Genomic DNA, 25399 nt, shown 5'->3' on the forward strand with positions numbered 1-25399 from the left:
TTTGTTCTCGTTCCGTTTTGGCGTCAGACGCAAAAAAAAAAAAAAAAAAAAAAAAAAAAATCAAGCACCTATGATTTCCATTGGTGGGTTTAGGGGCGGATTTTATCGTTTGCCCGAAGAAACTTTCGTAACTGGGAAATAGTGTTTTGGCAGGCTAAGTGTGTGTCTTCTTCCGTATTTTTGGCTGCTAAATTCCAACAAGACATGCATTTTTTCGCTGCGCACGCTGGTTTTCAGAAAATTTCATTTTTACTCATTACATTTTCATTACTCTTTATACTTTCTTGTTGACTCAACTTTCCAAGAAAGAATGTACTTTGACAGGATTTTTTTTTTTTTTTTTTTTTTTTTTTTTTTTTTTTTTTTTTTTTATCGCACAAAGACGTGAGATAGTATCAAATAATTTCATCTCAAGAAACAAAATTCCATCATAAGTAGAATGTGTCATCATAACTAGGTAACATTTTATTTTGCACGTGGACCGCATCCTTGACGCAACGAATATTGCCCTCGAGGCGATGAAAAATTTTCGAGGAACCAATGATTCATAAGCGGATCCAAGAGGGAGTCGCGGGGGGCGTATGCCCCTCCCCTTCCCCATTGCCCACAAAAAAGAAAGAAGAAAAAGGGAAAGAAAGAACGGAAGAAAGGAGGACGCTTATATCTGATAATTTTCCATGACAAATTGACTCAAATTGCAAATTAGATGCTTCGAAATTTTGAATTTTCTCTGGGGAAAGCCCACTAGACGCCCTTTCTTTTCGTCTTCCTCCTGTTCTAAGCGTCTGGATCCGCCTATCCAATAATTAAGAGAAGGCAGGAAGGAACTGAGGAATGAAGAAAGGGGGACGATTATAATTGATAATTATTCTTGACTTAATTTATTCGAATTGCATGTAAGATACTTCAAAATTTTTAATTTCTCCTGGAGGAAGCCAACCAGACCCTTTTTTTGCCTCCCTTCTGTTCGAAGTGTCTGGATCCTTCTATGCAATGCTTGTGATGTAATGAATCTACATATAATTTTTAAATCAAACTCTCTACAGCCGAAGTGTAGCTTCATGCAGGGTCGGACTGGCTCACATCTCAGGGCGTAGACCCTTAGCCAGTTAAACGGGCGTGAAGTGATATTTTGCTGTAGGGGGGGGGGGGGGCACCTAGACGTGATAGGCGGTCCAGAAATTTCTGGCAAATCAGCACAATTTTACGCTACTTTCAGGTTCGAAGTTTATTAAGTAATCGCACAGAGCAAAAATTGCAAAATCGAAAATTTTTAAGTAACCGGGAGACTTGCAAAATGAAAAAAAAAAATTAAGAATCGAGCCAGAGCTTGCAACATATAATACTGCTTTTAAAAACTAAAAATCAGAAAATGATGCATCATTTATGGGTTTTCGGGTTCATGAACCCGAAAATATGCACGCCAAAAAGATACTTTTAACCTCATCGAAAAATAAAACATTCAATGCCGAAAGTATCATGTAAAATTTTGAGGGAGAGACAAGGTGTTCAGTAAGAAAAGTAAAATACAGAGTTAGGAACACATGTGTATTAAATGCACCAGAGACCTAAAGCAGGCTGCAGGAGGTTCCATTCAACAATCATGTCGGTGGCAATGACAATTTTTTGGGACGTCACCGAACAATTGGAGCCTAATCTTGCAAGATTAAACATAATAAAATTTTATTAAAATTCACTGACTGATTGTGAATGGCTTCTTTTGGCTCCCCTCTTGAATCCCGAGTTTTTGGCGAACAAGGTGCAGGCATATTTTAATGATATTTTCATTAACCCTTAGATGCTGAAGCCCGGTCAAATTGACCGGAGACTTGTTTAAAAACCTAGCCGCGCGAGTTGTGAGGGACCGCGGTACATACGAGCCGTATACGTAGGTCTGTAAATATTTGTGCATTAAAAAAAGAATCAAACCTCAAATTGAAAAAAGAAGAAAAAATTGAGGAACAAGAGAGTCGAGACGTAGTCGGGCATTTTAAATGTTTCTCTCGAATCTGAGCGACACCTCACCGGCAGCATAGAAAGGAGCATTGCGAGTTCACGCATAGCGCCATCGCGCCTTCAATTTTGCAGATGCAACACGGACATCCATCATGTACGTTTAGTTGTATCTCTGCGCCGTCATCAATGCGCCTCCTTTTACCTTGCTCTATTTCCATACCGTGTTTGTTTCAGTTTGTCATATTTGTATTTTTAGCGGTGCTTTAAAAACTGTATGAGCAACTCCGTTGTAAATAGGAGAGCCGTAATAATCGAGCCTCGTTTCTTAACTTTTCTCGCGACACCTCATTGGCAGCTATAAAGCGGACCTGCGAAACATCGCGAATTCACAGCTCGCACCATCGCGCCTTCAATTTTTCAGATGCAACACAGACATCCATTAAGCACGAATCGTTGTATTTCTGCGCCGTCTTTCCATTTGCTTCATTTGCTTCCATTTGCTTGCTGTCAGTTTCGTTTGTCTCGTTTGTAGTGGTGCTTCAAGAGGCTACGTGAGCAACCCAGCCGAAAATAGGATGTGCCCTAATCAGTTATCAATTGATTATTTAAAGGGAATATTGAATATTTTTAAAAGGAAAGGCACTTACTAAAAGGTGAGAATTGACGATAACCGTCCCAAGTTTCCCAATAGTTACCATCATAAATGTGTCTGCATAAAAATGACTGCGAGGATCCCGGAGACTCAAACGAGCGGATAAGAAAGCAAAACGATGCAACTATTCGTACTCAGTGGTTGTCCGTATTGCATCCTAAAAATTAAGGCACTCTACCGGTGATGTTTTCCTCCTGTTATCCTTTCTCTCCCTTCGTGCTTTTAAGAGGCACGTCATTGCAATTCGCTGGCAAGGATTCAATATTTTTTAAGGGCACCTGAATAACCACAAAGAGTAAATCTTTACAAAAAAGTCGCGGTTAGTGACCATTCGATCAGTGGCGTGGCGTGCTTTGCGATGTATCGATTGATCCGGCACTTAAACCTATACAAAAGGATCCATAAACAGGATTTTCGCAACGAACACCTCAATAATAGATTCTTTATCACGGCTTTAAATGAGGAGATATCGAATCGACCGTTCACGCCTCGTCTTTGCATTCGATTTAATAGGCATGGGCGTTGCGCAGACTGATGCTTAAAAATGTATTAGTGATAGATTTTTTGAAAAGTCATTTGAAATCTCGCGGAGTATCATCGCATATAATCGTTATATTTTTTAAACTCGTGTATTATTCAACGTCTGACTGTGCCTTATCTTTGCAATTATAGGTAATTCTTCTTTTATCTCGGAAATCTTGCCATTACCTTTACCCTTTTTTTTCACTTCCAGGATTTAGTCCAGAAATTCCTGTATGTCACTGTGAAATAGCCCGTAAGGAATTTTAGCATGCAATACGTATCTAGTTGAAGTATGTCACTCCTACATTCATGTTCAAGAAATTGATTGGACGGTCTTTTAATTGCTAGCAAGTGCAAGTCTCTACTGCACTGTTCTAAATGCACGAACATCTGATTTTAACAGTGATACTACGTTCCAATTAAGCATGAGTGAATTACGAGCTCAGCGTTTGAAAAATTTGTTCGATGCAGTTCTGGAAGGTAAGAAAACTATTACTCCCATAACTTCAAAACTTTTTCTAGAGGCCATTTGCGAACAGTCACCGGCAGTAACTACCATCTCGTCTTTAGTGTCCAGCCCACATGGTCTTGAGGCTTTACTGTTAGCATTTAGCAGTGATACTTCAATTGATTTTCTCAATGGAAAGCTTACCATGTTTTTGGAGCACATCAAAGCACCAGATTTGCAGACTATTCAAGATGGTAAAGCGGTTCAGGAGATCATTGCAAAGCTGATGGAAGCCCCTCTAACGTGGAAAAGTCTCGTGAAAGCGGCACACGATCGGGCTTTGAACGAACGTGCTCTTGGCGTATTTGCATGGCTTCTTGTGCAGTTGCTATCGTTGCCGAGTAAGGACGCCACTCAGTACTTGACCGTTGCTCAGGATCCCTTCATTCAGAAAGTTCTTCTCGAGTCTTCATCGTACGATATCAAGAGCCAAGGAGAACTAATCAAGCAAATCGCCGATAAAATAGCTGGGAGCTCAGGCTCGGAGGAGCTAGTTCTGAAGATTACACAACGTGACCCTGGTGGACGACATGACAATGATTTTCCTGAGATTCACAGGATCTCCATCTATCCGACCCCCGATGAGCTGAAAGCAACGGCTAGATACTTGCCCAGGCCTTGCGATGCCGAAGACAGAGCTCAGGAATCGGATGCTCTTGCTAGTCACATTGACTGTCAATTCCGTCTGCTCCGTGAGGATATGCTTTGCGAATTGCGTGAGGACCTTGCAGCGGTTACGCAGCCCAAAAATAGAGGCAGAAAACCCTTGGAGATCTTGAACCTCGAGTTAGAAGGTGTGTATTGCGACCGACGCTTACCCTGGTCCGTGCAACTTCATTGCACAAAAGGCTTGCCGCAATTACGTGGTTTGAGATCTAATCAACGAAAGAATTATTTTAAAAGTAAACAAAATTTTTTAAGGACTGGTACTTTTGTTTGCCTTTGCGTTGGCCATGAGTTTGTTACTCTCGGCACTCTATTTCGAGATGAGGAACTTCTGATGGAATCTGTTTTGTGCGTGCAGCTTCCCGCCAAGAATTTAAAATCGGTGTTGGTGCAACTCAAAGATGCTCGTTCAAACATACGCCTTGTACTGATCAATAGCGCCATTTTCGCTTATGAACCAGTTTTAAAGCAGCTGCAAAATATAACAGTACTCTCTCTTAGCCAAGAGATTATATCGTGGCGAGTTGGAACTGCTATCTTGCCCCCAGAATACAGCTTAGGCTCTTTAAGTACACGATTAAAGCGGCGATCAGAAAGCCTTGAGTGCAATGATAATTCGGCTAACCCATTACCTTCTATCAGACTGAGAGGGTCAAATGTTTCTCTCGATGAGGCTCAAACTAAATGTTTCCTCGCAGCCCTCCTGCAGAAAGTGGCCCTAATCCAGGGACCTCCGGGAACCGGTAAGTCCTTCATAGGAGCACTTATTGGTAAAACCATATACCAATACAGCACGGAGACAATACTTGTTGTTTGTTATACCCACCATGCTTTGGATGATTTTGTAAAAGATCTCTTGCAGCTCGGAATTCCGAAATGTGATATTGTTCGTTTAGGCTCAAGTCAAAAGGCAACCCCCATCACTAAACCCCTGGCTCTGCGAGAACAGAAAGCTTTCCTCTCTCATTCGCAGAGGGATTTGGTTCGTGACCTGAAATGCCTTCTCGCAAATAAAGAAAAGTCTCTTGAAATTGCTTTCAACCAATTCGCTGCTTTCAGATTTTCCTATCAAGATGTCCTCCACTTCTTGAAATGGGAGGAGGAATATCTCACATTCTACAATGCCTTTAAGGTTCCTGAGGAAGAAGATGGCATGATTCGAGTAGCGGAAGGTGGGAACACAGTACAATATGACTACTTGTTACACCGTTGGATCCGTGGCATGGATGCGGGTATTTACAGATATAGTGTCGTAGATAAATACCGAGCTATTTGGGATATGAGTATTGAGCTTCGAAGGAAAACATGGCAACAGTGGAATTATGAGATGTCAAAAGAAAGGGCAGCTCTAGTAAGGGACGCAGGGAACTCATACAATCACATAATCAAAGATTTAGATTATTTATTTTTGCAGAGAGATCTCTCGGTCATGCGTTCAAAGCGAATCATCGCCTGTACTACCACGGCTGCCGCCAAATACAGTGAAGCTCTCAGTCGCATCTCAGCTGGAGTCGTATTAGTTGAGGAAGCAGGAGAAATCCTTGAAAGTCACGTGTTGACAGCCCTTGGTCCAAGTACGAAGCATTTAATTTTAATCGGCGATCATAAACAACTACGACCAAGGGTTAGTTACGAATTGAGTGTAGAGAAAGGTACAGGGTATGATTTGAACCGTTCTCTATTCGAAAGGCTTATTCTTAAAGGCTTCCCGCACCACACGCTCTTCACACAACACAGGATGAGACCTGAGATCTCTTCTTTGATCCGGAAAATGACGTACTCGGAACTAAAAGACGCTGATAATACCTTAAACAGGCCAAACCTCCGCGGTTTCTTGGACAACATAATATTCGTGAACCACAAAGAACCCGAAACCGAGCTCTCAGTCGCTCGTGAGTTTGGAGACTCGAAAGCCGCTACTTCGAAGCAAAATCGGTTCGAGGCACATATGACCCTAAAATGTGTCCGTTACCTCGGTCAGCAAGGGTACACAACCGAAGATATTGTTGTTTTGACACCGTACCTTGGTCAACTGCGTCTGTTGCTCGACGAGTTGAGTGTCGACCATTCCCTTCAGTTGAATGACCTCGATGCGTATGACCTAGCTCGTGCGGGTTTAACGAGAGAACGAGAGGATACCGAAGACGCCGAAAAGCCTCGTCTCCGAGTGTCCACGATCGATAACTTCCAAGGAGAAGAGGCGAATATCGTCGTCGCATCCTTGACCAGAAGCAATGCGACTGGTGATGTCGGTTTCATGAGTGCCCCAGAGCGTCTCAATGTTCTTGTTTCGCGTGCTCGTAATGCACTTATCCTAATCGGTAATGCCGAACACTTCATGGGCTCTCGCAAAGGTAGTGATCTTTGGACACGATTCATCGGGTTGCTAAAAGATGGCATGCATGTATACAATGGATTTCCAATCCGTTGCGAGCGACATCCCGACCGTACTAGCATCATACAGAAACCGGCCGACTTTGACACTGAATCCCCAGCTGGGGGCTGTAAAGAGCCTTGCGGGAAGATGTTGCATTGCGGTGATCACAAGTGTCCATCCACCTGTCACTCGTCGTCTGATCATAGAAAGTTGAAATGTAAGGTTCTTATTCAAGCCGAGTGCATCGAAGGACACGCCTATACGGCCGAATGTCACGAAGCAAGAATGAGTGATGAATTTCGTAGAACATTCGGCTTTGAAGGAAACTGTCCCATGTGCAAATCGGAAGATAAAGCGACACGTGAAGAGGCCAGGCGAAAGCATGACACCAAGGAAGAGAAAGAAAAACATTCTTTAAAGATGATCGAACTCGATAGAGAAATCGAACAAATAATGAAAAATTCATTAAAGACAATTAAACTTGAACTTGATAGGAACATTGAACCCACCGAAAACCTATTATCAACTTGTGACAAGGCTGGAGAGGAAGATGAAATGACCGCCTTAGATTCGAACAATAAAACATAGCTCCGCAAAACTGAGCGAGGAAACCTTGGCTTCCAACGGAGGCAGAGTTCAAAGGAAGATGCAGAATTTCTTAAGAAATCTTCCGATTAAATTTCATAGAATTCGTAAGTTATTTTGGAAAATGGGACAGATCGATCTCGTGGAATTTGTCCTAAGTCCAAAATCCATTCTCCCCCTCCCCTTAATTCCGTTAAAACTTAAAAATCCTGAACTTTTGCTTCAGCGTAGTAGACATCGTAAATATATCTTGAATTGACTGTTTCTAATATTTTCTTCATATTGACGCATATTTTAAATTATACATTTTAACTTTTAAAAAAGTTTTACTGAAAACAGACTTTTTTGAGTAATGAATCTAAATATTAAAGTATTTGAAATTATGATCTCTGAATTGTTTACGACCGACATTTATCAAAATTTTGGAATACTACACTGCGAAAAGTGCGTTTAAATTATGTCCTTTCCGCTTGAATTCAAGTTTTATCCGCTTAACATTCAACGCAAACTAAGCTAGCATATTCATAATGTATATATGTATATTAATGGCCCTAAGTATTTCGATGGTGAAAGCGGAAAACATGTCTCTCAATCGCAGCGTTCCATATTATCCAGTGGCGTGGCTTGAATTGCGATGTATCGATTGATATGCCATTTAAACCCGTGGTAAAGAATCGATTATTAAGGTGTTTGCTGCGAACATCCTATTAATCGATCTTTCCTACAGGTTTAAACGGCATAACAATCGATTTTTCGCAATTCACGCCACGCCACTGATATTATCATGTTTTGCGTTATTTTTCAAAAAATATCGAATGAGTGTAATCGTTGAAATTCTCCCAGACTTTTCGACGTAAATGAAGGAAAAGTAAATGCCCCAAGATGTTACGTTCGATGTAGCATTTCTTGCAGAAAAAAGATACTAAACAATGAAAATATGTAAAAACGTGACAAAATACAGGTGCCAAAAGTCCGTACCCCCTCGTAACTTTTGAACGGTTAGAGATAGAAAAACGAAACTTTGGGAATGTTTCTATCTTAAAGGGGTCCATCTTCTGGGGGGGTCAAAATTTTTGTCCCCCCCTCAAGGGGGGCGCGGGGGCCCCCAACTTTTTTTTTTCAAATGGTAACCCCTATCTTGTGATACATCATTAGAAAGAGCATAAAAAACTAAGAATTTTGGCGCAAACCGCAAATCAATATCTTAATTTTTGACCGAGTTATGATAGGTCAAAGGTCAAATTTGACCTATTTTCAAAAAATCATATCTCCGGTTCAAATTATCGTAAAGAAAAAAATAAAACGGGAAAATTTACCAAATTGTAAGCACTTTCAAGTAAAAATCACAGAAATTACTTCAAACTAATTTTAAGGGGGGTTTCGGACCCCCAAATACGTCATTTTAAAGGTCATACGATATTCTCGCGAAATGAGCCAATTTCTCCTTACTTTTCCTCAACATTATCTTAGTAAGTTCAAAATTAGTTCAAAATTGCGTTTTCAAGTCCCCAAATTTCGAACAAAGTTTTAAAAAACGAAATTTAAGGTAATTCAATTCAACCATTTAAATTTCATTTTTTTTTAAAACTTTGTTCGAAATTTGGGGACTTGAAAACGCAATTTTGAACTAATTTTGAACTTATTAAGATAATGTTGAGGAAAAGTAAGGAGAAATTGGCTCATTTCGCGAGAATATCGTATGACCTTTAAAATGACGTATTTGGGGGTCCGAAACCCCCCTTAAAATTAGTTTGAAGTAATTTCTGTGATTTTTACTTGAAAGTGCTTACAATTTGGTAAATTTTCCCGTTTTATTTTTTTCTTTACGATAATTTGAACCGGAGATATGATTTTTTGAAAATAGGTCAAATTTGACCTTTGACCTATCATAACTCGGTCAAAAATTAAGATATTGATTTGCGGTTTGCGCCAAAATTCTTAGTTTTTTATGCTCTTTCTAATGATGTATCACAAGATAGGGGTTACCATTTGAAAAAAAAAAGTTGGGGGCCCCCGCGCCCCCCTTGAGGGGGGGACAAAAATTTTGACCCCCCTAGAAGATGGACCCCTTTAAGATAGAAACATTCCCAAAGTTTCGTTTTTCTATCTCTAACCGTTCAAAAGTTACGTGCAACATCGCTATAAGCGTGGTGCGCGTCTTTCGATTTTCACCACCGACCTGCAATGCAGCTTCAGCTATAAGTAAGTGCATCTTTTTGATAGTCAATTACAAACAATGATATCAGCCAATTTTAATTGTTGGCTGAATAGGTATTCCATTCCCACCTTTTTGCAATCTTATGTCACTTACCTCACGACTCCCAGCAGTCAGGTTATTTGAAACCTTGAATTTTAAGTGTCCTAGTGGAAGTATTAATGTGTTTTCAGTTTTAAGAACTAAAGGATTCAAAGCATTCCCTTACGTTTCTCTAACTTTCTTTTAGAATTAGCAGGACTTATTTTTCATCATTCATCTTTTTTTCTTCTTTTTTTTTATTCCTTCCCTTTCATTTGTTACTTGCTGCTTGCTGTTTCTTGCAAACACCAATTTTGTCCTCAAAATGGTTTTATGTATCGTAACGCTACAGTATTTAATTGTTATCAAGTAATTTTTAAATATATTTAAACTTTTAATTTTTTCAAAATAACAATAAAGACTAATTAACTTCTTTAACACTCAATTCATCAGAAATACCTGAATATATTTTCTCACTTAAATCTGGTAACAAATCCATGTTCTCAAATTTTTTACTGAAAATTCTTGATTTCTGATTATTTACGGCTTTATCACGAGTCCCCTTACGAACAACTTCTAAGCTTGTAAAATTTATCATTTTTTTTTCTACATGTAATTTTACGGGCTGTGCTATCAGAAACAATACTAGCAGACTACAGGAAATTGCAAGTATTCTCATGTCAGGAAGTGAGCGAGGTGCTGACAAAACTCTTAAAGGTTAGTCGATGTAACGTACATGACTGGTGAAAAAAAAATTTATTATACAAAATATTTACATTACAAAGATGGCTCACTTGTTTCAGACAACCCACGTGGGCGTTTGAATAGGATACAAATACTACTCAGGAAGCTATCATACACTTCATTCACATCTAATAACAGAAGAGTGTCATAGAGATTTCAAAGAACGATATTCTCGTATTTTTTTCAGAGGAAAATATTAATTTCAAATGTTGGTTAAAAAGTGCAGCTAAAGAGAGGCCAAAGACAGCCCATTACGCACAGTCAAAAAATCAAATTTGAATTGAAATGAAAGTATTTTCTCAAAATTTCGTGAAGCAAAAAATTTTAATGAATTTTTTAGAGATTTAATCCTTAGAGAGAAAAGAAAAACTCATTTCAACAATGAATTTTAACGTAAGTCGGTTTGTTATCCGATTCACTAAAAATTTTTGCATTTTGTCTCTGAACTTCAACACGCTATACGCGCCTTAAAGACTGCCATCGTCTTCTTCTTTATTTTTTGAGCGTTCACCAGTTCAGTAAGCGGTTTCAAAATACCATGTACGTAAAGGTTATGGTTGGAATAGTGGCCGCTCTGAAGTTAGAAGGATTGGTACGCTGAGGTCATCACATACTTATCACAATGATTAAAATTTAATTACGTTTTCGTAATGTATTCTCCTTTTTACGCGTGCTTTCGGATTATATCTCAGTCCCAGCTCGTCTGCAGATTCATCGATGATATTTATGATCTGAAATTAATAACAAATGACATTAATAACAAGCATAGTGTATTCCAGGAGCTATACACGTACAATATACATGTAGTAGCAGTATATACATATATTTTTTTTCTCTTTTTTTTCTTTTTTTTTAACAATTTTCTATTCTCTAATTTTTAAGATGAATTACTTCTAAAAATGTAACTCGGAACTATAGCGATTTTTGCAGATTGAAAAAACTGATTCTGAGGAAAAGCTATTTGACATACTTATGTGCTATACTCTGCCGTGCTAAGGAAGAACGCCGTATGAACATTTGAGTGTAAACAAATTTCCTTTGATAAAACATATATTTTTGACGACATTCATGCACATTTTTCTTTGAAAAATTCAGATTGAATTGCGTACAAAATTGTCTGAAAATTTTGGGAAAACATATTCACAATTTTCCCAGTAAATTCGGGTTTTATCGAAGAAAATTTGGCAACGTCTGAAGGTTCGTACGGCATTTTTCCTTAGCACGGCAGTACTCAAGTCACGCCGTCAAATTTCGGCTAGCGAAGAACGCACGCAAGCGTATAGATGCATTTTGAGCTCACAGTATTTTGTGATTTTTGACACAAAGGACCTACCTTAAACTTTCTACGACCTGTGATCTTTTGTTTTTATTTTCTTGGGTGTGGTAAATCATTATTATTCTTCCTTTAAAAGGATCTATTTCCAAAGTGAAATTTTAAAACTTTGCTCGTGGTTTGCAAAAGTTTTCCTCCTCATGATAAAGCGGTAAAGGCGTCCTCGAACCTTCCCTATTCGAAACGGAAGACATATCTTTGGCCAAGTTGCCAAGTACACAATTACGTACTTGAGACACTGCAGATCTTCTGTCATGCTTCATTTTTTATTGAGAAAATTACACGGAGAAAAAAACTTCGTGCATGGGACCCGAAGTTGAAGTCATATTGGATATCTGAAGTTTTCTGATCACGCAACCGAAAACTTTAGATCGAGCTGCCAAAGTTTGGGTCAGACATCGAGGCACTTCGGGATGTACCAGAGTACTTCAGGTGTGTGACCCGAACTTCGGCAGCTGGACCTCAAGTTTTTAGATACGTGATCTGAAAACTTCAGAGATCCATAGGACCTCAACTACGGGTCCCACGCACGAAGTTTTTTTCTCCGTGCAGTCGACGTAATTTCTTGAACATTTCCTTGATTTTTTTTTTTTTTTTCCAAAACGCTCTTTATAAATTTTAAATCATGAAGGTCCGGGAAAACCCGCAAAAATCGGGAAACGTCAGGGAATTTCAAAAAGTCAGGGAAAACCGGGAAATGTCAGGGAAAATGTGTTAAATTAACTTCATTTGCTTTCTAGAATGGGTTTGAGATTTCGAACTACAAATTTTGCCTGAAAACTATTTTCCATGGTGCCCTCTTAACCATCCGTCACATCTTCAATTGTCAGGGAATTCCATCAAAATGTGTCAGGGAATATAATTTTCTGAATTCTGTGGCAATCCTGCTTCGAGTATTTTGATTTCCCGTATTGAGGTAATATGTAGAGTCTAGGTCTCAAGAGAGGACAGAGGTGGTACCTTGTCTAAGTGCTCCTTGGTGTGGTGGGCGGAGAGGCAGAAGCGAAGTCTCGGCGAGAGGCTGGAGGTGACCGGGAAGGCGACCATGACGACGGCGATGTTGTTCTGGAGGAGCCGCTGGTTGAGGAGGTAGAGCTTGCTCACGGAGTAGACGATGAGCGGCACCACCGGCGAGTTGTCGCTCCCGAACACGACCAGGCCCAGCTCCTTCAACCGACGTCGAAAGTAGTTCGTGTTGATCCGCAGCTGGTGCACCCGTCGCAACCCTGAAGCCAAAAACCAAAATTCAGGAGCCTCATCGCTGAGATGCCGTCTTTGTCGACCGGATGAGACGAGATTGAGGAGAGTTGAGTTCCGAGATTGCTCAGCTGCATCCTTTGTCCTCTTTGTCGTGTCGATCAAGGATGGATCCAACCAGATTGTTGAAATTGATAGACAAGGCGATAGACAAAGAAGATACAAGGAGTATGGAGCTATCCTATCGGTCGAAATGGGTGGTTCCTATTGAACTAAGAGAGAATATGATGGACTAACCATAGGGTCTTTTATGGGTTGCTGTTAGTTAGTCTATTAATTACCTCCATTGTCCATTGCAACCACCCGCCTCTACCAATAGGGTCCCTCCATATCCTGTCTGTCCTCTTTGTCTATCGCTTTGTCCACCAATTTCAAGAATCAGCCCGCCGGATTTGACGACATCGTACTCAAGTACTCGTATTATCGGCAACTCGTATTATCATCTCTTACGATCTCTCACATTGAGGAGTAATTGTACATTCTCAAAAAAATTAATATGAATCATTCTAGATATTAGATTTTTGACAGTTTTGAATCAAAATTAGTGCTAGTATGAAAGTGCCGGGACCTCCATATGATGATTTGAAGGATAAATTATAAGATGAAAATGAGTTCTATCATAGAAGAACCATTGTAAGGACAGAAAGCACCTGTGAAAATGATTCATTTTGATGGGTTCCTTCCTAACCCATGGTCCACATCTCAAAGTGAGGCACTTCACTACGAAATTCGTAAGAAAACCACATATCTCACTTTTACGAGGCTTCAAAATGTGCCTCACAGCGTAATTTCATGGTGCCAGAGGGCCACTTTTAAAGCCCCACCCCGGGGCCGCATGGACTCAAATTTGTCTGTCAAAGTAAATCATGGCATAAATATGTCTATACTCAAGGATAATGCACGAAGAGATTGTTAGATAACGGATTAAACACTTTTGCAAGACTTTAAAGTGACCCTCCCATCCGCTTTCAAATTATTTTTTTTATCCCTCTTTCGAGGGCGTAGGGGCCAAAGAAACAGGTTGCGTGACCGAATATCACCCAATTGGTACTAAATGGGTCAGAGCTGTTGGAAAAATACAATTTCAGTCGTTAGTATCGACATAATTTTTCCCATTCATGTTTGTGAAAATCGCTCAAAAGTCCATCTTTAAAGTCAAAAATTTCAATTTCCTCAGTTTTCCTCAGTCTGTCACCCCTGAATCCTGAAAATACCCACTTCGGACTATAACATCCCGCCTCAAACTGCTTGAGAACAGTTGAGAGAAAAAAGATATCGGCCTCTGAATTTCGAAAAAAACGTTTACTTTTACATCACTTTTCAACCTCCTGTGAAAATCACTAAAAAAAGAAATTTCGAAAATACTGTGGTTAGTTGTGTAGAATATACCCCTAAGAATGTGTTGCATATCGCCGAACTTCCCTCTTATGATCGCACAGTTGAAGTAAACTGATCGACCGGCACAACAAGGAGGACGACGAATAAAGCTGACCAATCATAGAACTCAATTCTCCTGAATCTTGTCTTATTCGGTTGTCAAACATAAAATTTCAACAATCGGGCTGCTCAGTCGGGCACACTCGGATTAGACCCACATTCTTAACAAAAGCGGGGTGACAAGTTCTGGCATAGTCACGGGAAACCTGAGAAGTCCGGGAATTTTGCACTCAGCCCTGAAAAGTCACGGAAAAGTCCGTGATTTTGTTTCGGAATCTTGACATTCTTCTTCCTGCCCAAACATTGCATTCGTCAACTTGAAGACTTTTATCCTGAAATTTTGTGTAACATTCAGATAAATGTGCCCCTCCCCTTAAAAAAGAACACCAAAAAAACATTGGAAAGTCTAGGAATTTTATATTCAAAATCCCCGAAAAGTCCAGGAAAAGTCAGGTAATTTTTGAATCCACGGAAAAATTACTTTGATTTAAGGAAAAATAGGAAGGTGGTCAAATATTTTCTAGAGCTCGGAGTGCGTTTAAAATTGCAACGAGATAGTGAACTAAATTTGCCCGTATTAAAAAAAAGTAAGTCGAGTGTAATGAAGCACAGGACAGATTCGTGACGAAGAATACAAGTCTGTGTTTTGTTGCATTATATTCTAGTGACTTTTCTTCAAATTGCGCATACCCAACTATGTGACAGCAATTTTACACCAACTCGAAGATTTCGAAAATACTCGTTTTTGAGCCAGTTCCCGTGTATACGTAGTTTGATATTTTTAACAGTGCAAGTAGCGCAATGCAATTCAAACATTGAGATAAAATTGCGATTTAATGTAATGAAGTTCCAATGTTCGTAACATAAAATTGCCTTTATTTACATGGTTTGGTGTAAGAATGCCACTTTCAAACGACCAGTTAAGTGAACTCACTGCACATGACTCATATGCCATCAGCTATACTTCGAAAAAAATTGGAACCTATTTCAGTTTTATTACAGTAAGTATGCATAGGAGGAGCCCCTTCAATTAGTAGAGAGGCAACATAGTACACAACACACCACTGCAGGTATCAATAATTTTACCGCATGTAATCTCAATTTATTCCAAACTGTCCTACTTGAGCTGCGAATTTTATTCCATTTGCGAGCCATCGTAGCTAAGGGTGACTAAATCCCTAAATGTAGTTTGTGACAAAAATGACTGGAATACCTACCTCCTGCAGGGTTTGTTGGATCCATCAAAATCTTCATGACCGACGAAATGTAACGTGCTGTTGGCACAGGCATCGAGAAAGAGTAATGAGTATCGTGACTAACTCGTCGTATATGTTCGATTATTTTCTGTAAAATAGAAATAAAGCAACGTTTTACATTATCATGTATTTCAACGAAGAAAAGAGGTTCTTAGTATCATGCACAAATCGTTAAGAACTGACCATCGTGTATAAAATTCAGTTGTAAATGACAATCCATATAAGATTGACTAGAAATAGCGATAATTTAACAATTTTAAAGACATTTTTTTCGATGGAAAAATTTTCCTCAAGAAAATTGCAACAGTTTGAACCATTATTTTAAAGCTGTTTTATTACAGACACTCGCTATCTTATCTTCATAATATCCGTGGAATTTGTTTTAAATACCCAGAGAGGTTTCAATTAATGAAACTGATCGCAGCCTCACCCATAGCGTTAATATTTGTTCGGATTTTTTCAACGACGTCGCAGAGTGTAAAATATTCTGATTACACCATCAATGTTCATCCAAAATGTTGCTTGACTGTATACAAAGGGCAAATGAAAAATAAAAACAGTGCTCCGTTACCTTTGAACCTGCTATGTAACCTCCGCCCGCAGCGAAAGACTTGCTAAACGTGCCCATGAGGAGATCAACCTTTTTAGGGTCGATTCCATAGTAATCGGCCACACCTCGGCCTCGGGGTCCTATAGCTCCTATACTATGAGCCTCATCTATGTAAATGTAAAACTAAAAAAGAAGAAAAAAATGCTCTTAATTTGGAACGAAGAAAATAAAATAATATCGAAATACTAATTATATTGAATCGGCGCGATTTCCTCCAATATCAGCATTGTTAATAACATTGTTAATTGATGAATGACGTAGAAACAAAAACTGCATCGGGTGATTTTTAATCTGTACTTCATGAACGGTAACTAAAAGTATTTAAAAAATACCAGAAAAGTGTCATAGAAGTTATTATTAGAGGTTTGAAAAAATTCATCAAGTAGGCAACCACTTTTTTTCAGATCGAATGATACAGGATGGAGGATTTGTAGGTGTCTGAAATTTTTTGAAATTCATGTTTAAGAAGACACATTCACAAAGAAGACATCAATCAAGAAACATCGTGTGAACTGAGCACGAGAGTACGTATTCTTGGTTTCTAAAATGGTCAATTTTTGGAGGAGATATGACCAAATTCCCTAATCTGCTAGAATATATCCCTAGTAGCAGAACAAATTTTTGTTTTTCTAAAAAAAGTATAAAAAAAAAACACATCTGTTATCTAAATGATCGTTTTATATAAAAAACGTTTAACGCTTATATAAAAAAAAATCAAAGTTCAGACCTGACCGTAATCTATGAAAAATGATAAAAGCTAGATAAGGTATTTTTTTTTTATACACACATTTTTTATTTTTTTATATAACGCATGCATACGAAAGTGTTAAAAGTGAACATTTTTATGTAACGATTATATAAAAAAATAGGTCATCATTTTCGTGAGCTTTTCGCGAATTAGAAGAATTTTTAGTATGTTCGCGAAAAGCTCACGAAAATTATAACATTTTTTTATATAATGGTTACATAAAAATGTTCACTTTTAACACTTTTGTATGCATGCATTATATAAAAAAAATTAACTTTCGTACATAATATTTATCTTTTTCTTCTGTGGTTCTGCTACTAGGGATGTGTTTAAATGGGAAATAACGCCCGATGATGTCACAAGGCAGCAGATTTTCTCACTTTTAAATTTATTTCATCCATACAAGTTCCCATATCGGGAAAAAATCATGAAAAATACTGCGAATGCAGCTCATCGGGTGCAGCAACAACATTTTTTCATACAAATTCTCCATTGCTGATTATCCGAAGTGTTTTTCTCTTAAAAATGTCGTCATCATTGACGGAGTTTCCTCAGAATATGTTTGAAGTGCAACAAACTTACGAGCTTCATCATGATTACGTCATGTAGAAAAGGGAATTTGATAAGTTGGAATCGACTCTAGGCATTCTTTTTCAAATTCATGTTTCCAGTCTACTTTTCTACTCCCGCGTTTAAGTCGCCGTTGTGCGTGTAGATATTAAGAGCATATGGACCGTTCTCAAAGGGCAAAAACATCAGAACTCGGGCTAACTTATAGTCATTTCACGTAGGTCATTCATAGTCTCCCAAAGAAATGTGATGCCAGTAACTACAAAATGACTGGACTTATTCTGGAAAGAGAGAATACTTTTACATTGAAGAGCGCCTTAGAATCCTGGCAATGTCAGACATAGTAACAACGGACGACGACTGACTTTCTCTCTTGAATAAATATTAGCAAGCATATGGATAAGATTGAAGTAAGTCAAGCGACATTACATGTAGGTGCAATGATAATTCGGACGTATCCCAAGTAGCACCGTGCAACGAAAATATTGAAATTATATCGCAATTTGATTTCAATACAATTGTAATTTTTTTACCATTGAATTGCAATATTTTTATATAATTTAGTCGATTTATGCAGATTTTTAACAATCAACAAAATGAGTTCCACAAGTCAGAAAGATATAGGCAATATGCAATGCATTGAAAAATTGCAAAGTATTTCAATTTTATTGCAATAAGTTTCAGTAAACGGGGCCCCTTCAAATAGGAGCTAGGCAACATACACAACACTCAGCGGAATTGCAATATTGTTGTAATTGCTACTTATTGCAATCTGTGCTACTTAGGATGATTCTAAAAGGCAAACTATCTGAATATTAATTGAATCAAATCGAATTACGAGCATACGGTTCACGTGCCACATATAATTTCTTTCCATCAAATTCATTTAAACATAGCCCTTTTTTGTATAAATTCGTCCACTTCCGATTTATGCAAATAACGAGGTGGATTCTTGAATTTTCGAGGTGGAATAATAATCGAAATTTTTAGTTGCGCGAGGCAAATGATTTGAGTACTCACGTTGTATTTTTCTTTCAAAGCTATTATTCCGGGCAAATTTACAATGGTACCGTCCATGCTGTAGATGCCCTCAACAACGACGTACATTTTCCTCCACGGTTTACCAGTCTTTGGCTGTCCATCAACAATGGCTCTCCTGATTTTCTTCTCAAGGTCATCAATGTCTGAAAAATAAAATGATCCATCAATGTGATAAAATTTATCACTAAAAACCACGTAAACATAGTGAATGATCATGCAGATAAAAATAATCGACGTATTGAGAATAGAATAATGCATGATTTCTTGATGTTTAGTAAGAATGTAGCAAGAAAAATTCGCCCCTTTCTAGCGAAAACGAACAGCTTCCTAATCAACTCTTAAGCTATACATTTGGCAAAACGTCCGAATAAAAGTACACCCTTCCCTCTCTGGAAAGAGAGATAGTAACGGAAGTAAACTAACCAGAACAATTGATCACCAAGCCCTAGCTGACGTAGAGTTTTCTCTTTTTGTCTCTCTGGCTTCATCTGAGAGATTGTCGAAAATTCCAGAGAAATATCTTGAAATGATGGGGGGGGGGGGGGGGTGTGGCGCAGGGCTAGTGCGAAGGTTGCGTGATTTTGGATTCCTTGCTCCACACTGGCCTTCCCGCTTGCTAGAAATACGCTCAGTGCACATGCCATGAAAACGATGAGTATGAACCACTCCGGTAAGTATGTCTACACAGTATTTCCATTCATAAAAATCCCAACCATCCACTCGGCTATGCCACCCACTTCCGATCGTTTTACGCCAGCGCTCTCGCGCGCGCCTGGGAGCATTGTTGGTAGTTTTTCTCCACTTTTACAACTTATTACCTATATAAATGCTACTCCACTAATGCAATAAAAGCAACCTTCGTTTTACGCCTTTTCTTGAGTTTAGATTCTCACGCGCTCTCTGCACGCAACAATAAATTCAATTAGATTTAAAATCTTGTTTATTCGGAACATATCATACGATGCTTTTTGAAGAGAGCTCGAAACATTCTTTCATAAAATCTAGTCAATTTTATTGTCCCAACGAAGGGGACGAGGACTGTCCTCTAAAGAAGTTATGCTCTAAGGGAGAGAAAGCGGGGTCCAGGACCACCCGACAAAGTACGTAGTGTCAATAATTTGTGGTTCCAAAGGGATCAAGCGCCGAAATGTGTCGAGCCGTGGTAGTCGTGAAAGATGAGACAAATCAAGGATCAAACTTTTTTGACAGTTGGACCCTGCCATGGATTATCGGATCAAGCAACTGTTTCAAACCGTGAATCCGATTGCGTGCGAACTTCTTGCAGATAAGTTTCCTCTTTTTTTGAACGGTAAAATTTGGTGGCCCCATAGTCGCCTGTTCCACCATAAAAACTTGTTCACGGCGTCGACGTTGTTATAAGATCCCGCAAGATGGCAGCATTGCAGGGGGATAACCCGGAACAGTGGCGGTGCGAGTAGCGCGGACGTATTTAGTTATAATTGCGCATGCGCCGAGCCGAGATTTTATCCCAGACGGGAGTGAGGACGAAGGCGTTGCAGGATAACGTGCGTATTATGATTAGGTTCGAGGATATCATTAGAATCTCTGCATTTTTCCGCCGAGCCATGCAGATGTTCCCTCTAACTCTTCTCTGTCGCTCCATGGCCTCGGGCATGCCGTATCCGTAGTAACTCATTTTCCTCCGCTCAGAGAACGCCATGGACCATCCACAGATGAGTCGGAACGCTAACTATTGAACTGGACTCGTTATGGTTAAATAACACCAAAATGTGGAAAATCTTGCCAAACGCATCGGGATTTTTGCTGTTTTCCATAGAATTTTAAGATCGCCCTACAGTCAAAGAGCACTTTATAAAGACTAAATTTGAAAACCACATATCTCAATCACAGAAAGGAGCAGTTAGAAATGTTTTAAAGGGGGCCACCCCCCCCCCCACTGCACAATCCGTTGAGTGATTGAATATTACCTACCGAATAGAACCTCAAGAAATATACGCATGATCCCAGAGATGGAAAGGAACCCAAGTAGCACATTGCAGCGAATATATTTAATTACAATTGCGATCTATTGAATAAAATTACTATTTTTACCACGAAATTGCAATATGTTTACATTATTTGGTGAATAATTGCCGATTTCAAAACAAAATAAGCTCCATGTGTCAGAAAGGTAGGCAACATATAATGCTATGAATAGTTACAACTTATATAAATTGTATTGCAATATATTTAAATATATTTAATGTCTTTAATATATTTAATTAGAAGTGTCCCTTCGATCAGCAGACAGGCAACATACACAACATTCCGATGTAACAGCGATAATATTACCATGTAATTGCAATTTATTGCAATTTGTGCTTACTTAAGAATGGCACAACATCAACATCAAGGATGATATTTACCGATGATGGGCTCACGTCATTATTTACCGGTTGAATGGAAGCTATGGTGCGATATATATAAATGTAAGTTTTGCGAATAGATTATTTCCGCGCTCTCTTAAGTACGTCTCTTGCCCATGGCAAAATGGAAGGCGATCTTAAAAGGGCTGGTGTCTATCAATAAGTTTGCGCATAGTCTACCCGTTTAGCTACGGTCAGGGAGCGAAACTAATTTGTGTTTTTTGTATGATTGTTGCCTATGTGGCGAAATTGAAGGCGAACTTCAAGTGAACAATATCTCACGGAGAAAAAAAATTCGTGCGTGGGACCCGAAGTTGAGGTCATATGGATCTCTGAAGTTTTCGGATCACGTATCTAGAAACTTCTGGTCCAGCTGCCGAAGTTCGGGTCAGACATCTGAAGTACTTCGATGTATACCGAAGGGTTCGGGTCACACATCTGAAGTACTCCGGTACATGTACCGCGGTGCCTCGATGTCTGACCCGAACTTCGACAGCTCGACCTCAAGTTTTTGGATGCGTGATCAGAAAACTTCAGAGATCCATATGACCTCAACTTCGGGTCCCATGCACGAAGTTTTTTTCTCCGTGTGTTGTGCGTATGCGAAGATGCGATATCAGAAGCGCATTGACACCCCTCAATCATAGGTAACGTTATACAGTCCCATTAACTTGGCTGCTACCCAGGGCTTGCCGCAACATTGTAGCAGTCAAATACCGGAAAACCTTGTTAGTCCTTGTCTTCTCGTTGATTTTCCTATCCATACAGGCAAGCCCAAGGGGCCTCACCACAAAAGTTTTTCCCTTTCCCCTTCAGTATAAACTTTTGACTTTTTTTTCGACCATAATATTTTCCCATTGTATCTTATGGACCTACATGTAGATAAGTCTGTAAGGGACCCTATCCTTTTCTATATGCCCTCACAATACGTTTCATAAACGCCTCAAATCGCGTTTCAAACCGTAAATACCTCAACTTTTATCGAGGGAGACCCTGACCCCCTCTTTACGGGGTTAATTTACCACGAAACTTAGGAGAAGAAGCAATTTAGAGGAACCCGCGAGACTGTGCCCATTGGTTGACAATTTTTAATCAGGCCCTGTTCCGCCCGGTATCAATGTAGGTCTGGTTTTGATACCAGGGGGTTAGCAGCAAAACTGCGAAAAGTAGGAAGGTGGATTTAATGACCTAGAAGCAAATCAATGTGTGTATAATCTTGTTGCAATGTCCATGCGACATTACACCAATACAGCTGCAGGTCATACGGCAGTAGGTATTGCTTAAATGTTGAGGCAAGTCTTATTAGGTGGTAACCACATGAATGGAAATGCACTGTTGTGATCGAAGTTGGTTCTTTGAAAATCAAAGTTGTATTTAGCTACTTTGCGGAATATGAGTCAAACTTTTCCTATAATCAGGCAAAGGATATTCCCGAGTGATGAGCTTATCTATTCTCTTGGTTTTATCATTTAGCTCTATTTTGTCTCCGCTGGCAGTTCTATACGCCCATATTTTTCTCGTTTAGGGCGGTTACGCTCGGGACAAGATTTACGCACGAGTGAACTGAGGCGCCAACGTTTAGGGGCCTAAGACTTGGGATTTTGCCAGAAATGAGAAAAGTTTTTTAAGGAAAAAGGAATTTTCTCGCTTAAAGTGTGAAGGAAAAGTGGAGAGTGAAAAAACTACTGCTTCCTCACGTGAGCGATAAGAAACGCTGGCAATCTTATCTCGCTGTTCTCTGCCCCTTTTTCTGAGCTGACCATAGATTGCATACAATAGAGTCGCAATGTTCTGGAGCGATGAAGTCATTTTATGAGGCTGTTTTGTCCAGTTCTCCTGAGACTAGTGTGCGGCAATGCCGTATGTCCGGTCCTAGCTTCGGTCTCCGCTCAGAAAATACAGGTATAAAACGTATTTCATAAAAACCGGGAGTGTTGTACATTTTTGAATTTGTGATGACTCCGCACAATTAGCCAAAATTTGCGGAAATAATGATTGATTTCAATGAATAAATCCCGAAAACCACTCGCAGCCCGAGATTCTCCCAAGCCGCTGTGTTAAAAAATGTCAAATGGTTCCCACTCTCCGGCGAACAAGGGGCTCGGAATGGCCCGTTCATGGATTGACATAATCGGCGCTCCAGTACATTGCGACTCTGTTGTACTCTATGGGGCTGACGAGACAATTTCGAAGAAAACCCATTGGCAATGAACGCATAGACGTATCTAGACATTGAGAACTGGGGACCGGGAGAGGAAGGGGGCCCGGGTCCGGGGGCTCACCCAGAGAATTTGCCAACTTTTAAAGCAACTAATATGCATTTGGAGTCAATTTTGTCCTGAATATAAAGTCCAAACAAGTCTCTGCGTCTTTTCTTCTTTTTTCCTCCGTTCCTTTCTTCTTTCTTTCATTGTTTTCACTTTCTGCTTTTTAAAACATCCTCCCGCGATCGGAAAGGGGGGCGCACGCCCCTTACGCCCCCCTCGGATCCGTCTACGAGTGATCGTGTCATGGTATTTCTCCTCTCCTGGTAAAAGGAACATGAGCCAGGAAGGGGGTTTTTGAGGACGTAACAATGCAGAGTGTCTATAGTGATGCCATTCCCTGTCCCGCGTTAATTCCGGTTACGTTAGCCTTTTCTTCAAGTTTCTCGGACTTAGGTCCCTTTTCCTGTTGACAATCGCATTTCGAGCTCTAGACACGGTTCCTAGAATTGAAATTATATGATTACCTACCGTCATGCTTAAAGACAATGCAGGAGGCATTAGAGACACGGATGCTGAGGACTAGGGAGGCGTGGTTCTTCTGGTCGCTGAAGACAACCGACTCCTCGGAGAGGATGCAGGGCAGGTTGAAGAAGTTGGTGCCGAAGCCCATGCCAAACACAGCAGCGTCTTCCGTCTGCAGGAACCGAGCCGTGATCTTCTCCAACTCCAAGTGCACCGGCGTCAACCCTGCGTCAAAAACATCCAAACATGTTTTATGAAGTTGTGTCTCCACGGGACGTTTCATGGGATTTGTTCCAGGGAAAAATCTCATTTCCGAAGTTGGGGAAAAAATTGAGTTAGTCAATGCTAATCAGAGTACCACGAAGAGTCCTTGTGGAGTCCTAAAGCCTTGTCTCCACGGGATGTTTTCATGGGATTTGTCCCAAGTTCGAATCGCAGGAATGAAACTTATGAGATTTTTCCCAGTTACCGTCTCCATGGGACGAGGCTCATACGGTCGAGCGACAAGTTTGCGTGGAACGATAAGTTAGTAAAAATCGAGTGTTTAAGCGGGATTAAAAATAATAATTGAACACGATTGACAATTAGACTCGTTATTTCAACGAAACAAACAGGGCCGGATTTACCTACTTGCCGCCCATGGGCCGCCTGTATTTTGCCGCCCCCTTCTCCCCCTTCTCATTCGTTTTGAAACATCAATAAAAACCATCAAGTGAACGTGCCGGAGGGGGAGGGGTGCATAAGACGCGTTTACCTACTCGTAATGGATACATTTTTTGCGAAAGCCCTGTCAACACTACAAGCAAAATTTTCACGGAACTTGACGCGAAAGTTAAGTTCCGTAAACCTATCTCTGTGTGTAAAGGCCCTCATAAATAAGAAATGAACCAAAAAATTATGAGAGAACAAACATAAATGTGGTTTAATAATTTTAACTTCCGCCGCTGCGCCGCGCTGATCGCACTATGTTTGGCGCAATGCGTGAAGTATTCCAGCAGTCTTGTAGGCGCTATGCGTTTCACGCCAACGCAACCGCTCCTGACCGCACTGTGTTTGGCGCAGTGGGTGAAGTGTTCATGCTGTCTTGTAGGCGCTAATATGTGTTACATGCCGACCGCCACGCTGAGGGCTCGTCTTTTTCATCTCAAGTCCTCGTCATCATTCCTCTCTGCGCTGAGCTCTAGGCCAAATTACGTGTTTAGTTCCTCTCTTAACTCGACTGATTAAAGATGCTGTCTCTTGTATCACCGAAAAACGACAAAATTAAAAAGCACTATACTTTCAGGAAAGAGAAATTTTGTCCCCTTTTCTCATAGATAATCCGATCTTTTTTACACCTACATTGAAAAAAATTGCAAAATTTGCCGCCCTCTAAATTTGCTGCCATGGGCCGCGGCCCATGTGGCCACCCCCTTAATCCGGCCCTGGAAACAAACACACAGTGGAGTAACCAACAAAATATTGTATGGTTCGCTTCCACTTCTTCTTCTCTCGGTTCGTTCTAGGGGTAAGGACCGTACTTGGTACTGGGAAAAATATTGATTAACTCAATATTTTTTCCGACCTCGTACCTAATTGGGATTTTTCCCTGGGACAAATCCCGTGAAACGGCCCGTGGAGACAAGGCCTAAGGGAGATTCAGAGAGAGTGGGAAGAAATTTTGTTGTTTTGTTTAACGGGATCAATAAAGCCAAGAAGTTTCATTCTTGCGATTCGAACTTGGGACAAATCCCTTGAAAAGTCCCGTGGAGGCATGAAAAATAAGCATTATTCGAGTATGTGATC

The 25399-nt window shown here is 40.0% G+C and overlaps 2 protein-coding genes across 2 annotated transcripts in view; one reads left to right on the top strand and one right to left on the bottom strand.

The window, feature by feature from the left end:
- The first annotated feature begins 3555 nt into the window (after window positions 1-3555).
- LOC109039889 (NFX1-type zinc finger-containing protein 1-like) lies at window positions 3556-7269 on the top strand. Its single transcript, XM_019055599.2, has one exon. The coding sequence runs from the start codon at window positions 3556-3558 to the stop codon at window positions 7267-7269; it is 3714 nt and encodes a 1237-aa protein (XP_018911144.2).
- Window positions 7270-9401: 2132 nt separating this feature from the next.
- Window positions 9402-25399, bottom strand: part of LOC109039890 (serine palmitoyltransferase 2) — a 44978-nt gene continuing 28980 nt past the window's right edge. Inside the window, exons 7-12 of the mRNA XM_019055600.2 lie at window positions 23621-23839; window positions 18478-18641; window positions 16101-16262; window positions 15491-15617; window positions 12540-12805; window positions 9402-10977 (exon numbers count right to left, since the gene is read on the bottom strand). Coding sequence (XP_018911145.2) covers window positions 10873-10977; window positions 12540-12805; window positions 15491-15617; window positions 16101-16262; window positions 18478-18641; window positions 23621-23839 — 1043 coding nt within the window. The 3' untranslated portion in view covers window positions 9402-10872. The remainder of the gene's footprint in view (window positions 10978-12539; window positions 12806-15490; window positions 15618-16100; window positions 16263-18477; window positions 18642-23620; window positions 23840-25399) is intronic.

Source organism: Bemisia tabaci, chromosome 3 (genome assembly GCF_918797505.1).
Source record: "Bemisia tabaci chromosome 3, PGI_BMITA_v3".
NCBI classification, from domain to species: Eukaryota; Metazoa; Arthropoda; class Insecta; order Hemiptera; family Aleyrodidae; genus Bemisia; species Bemisia tabaci.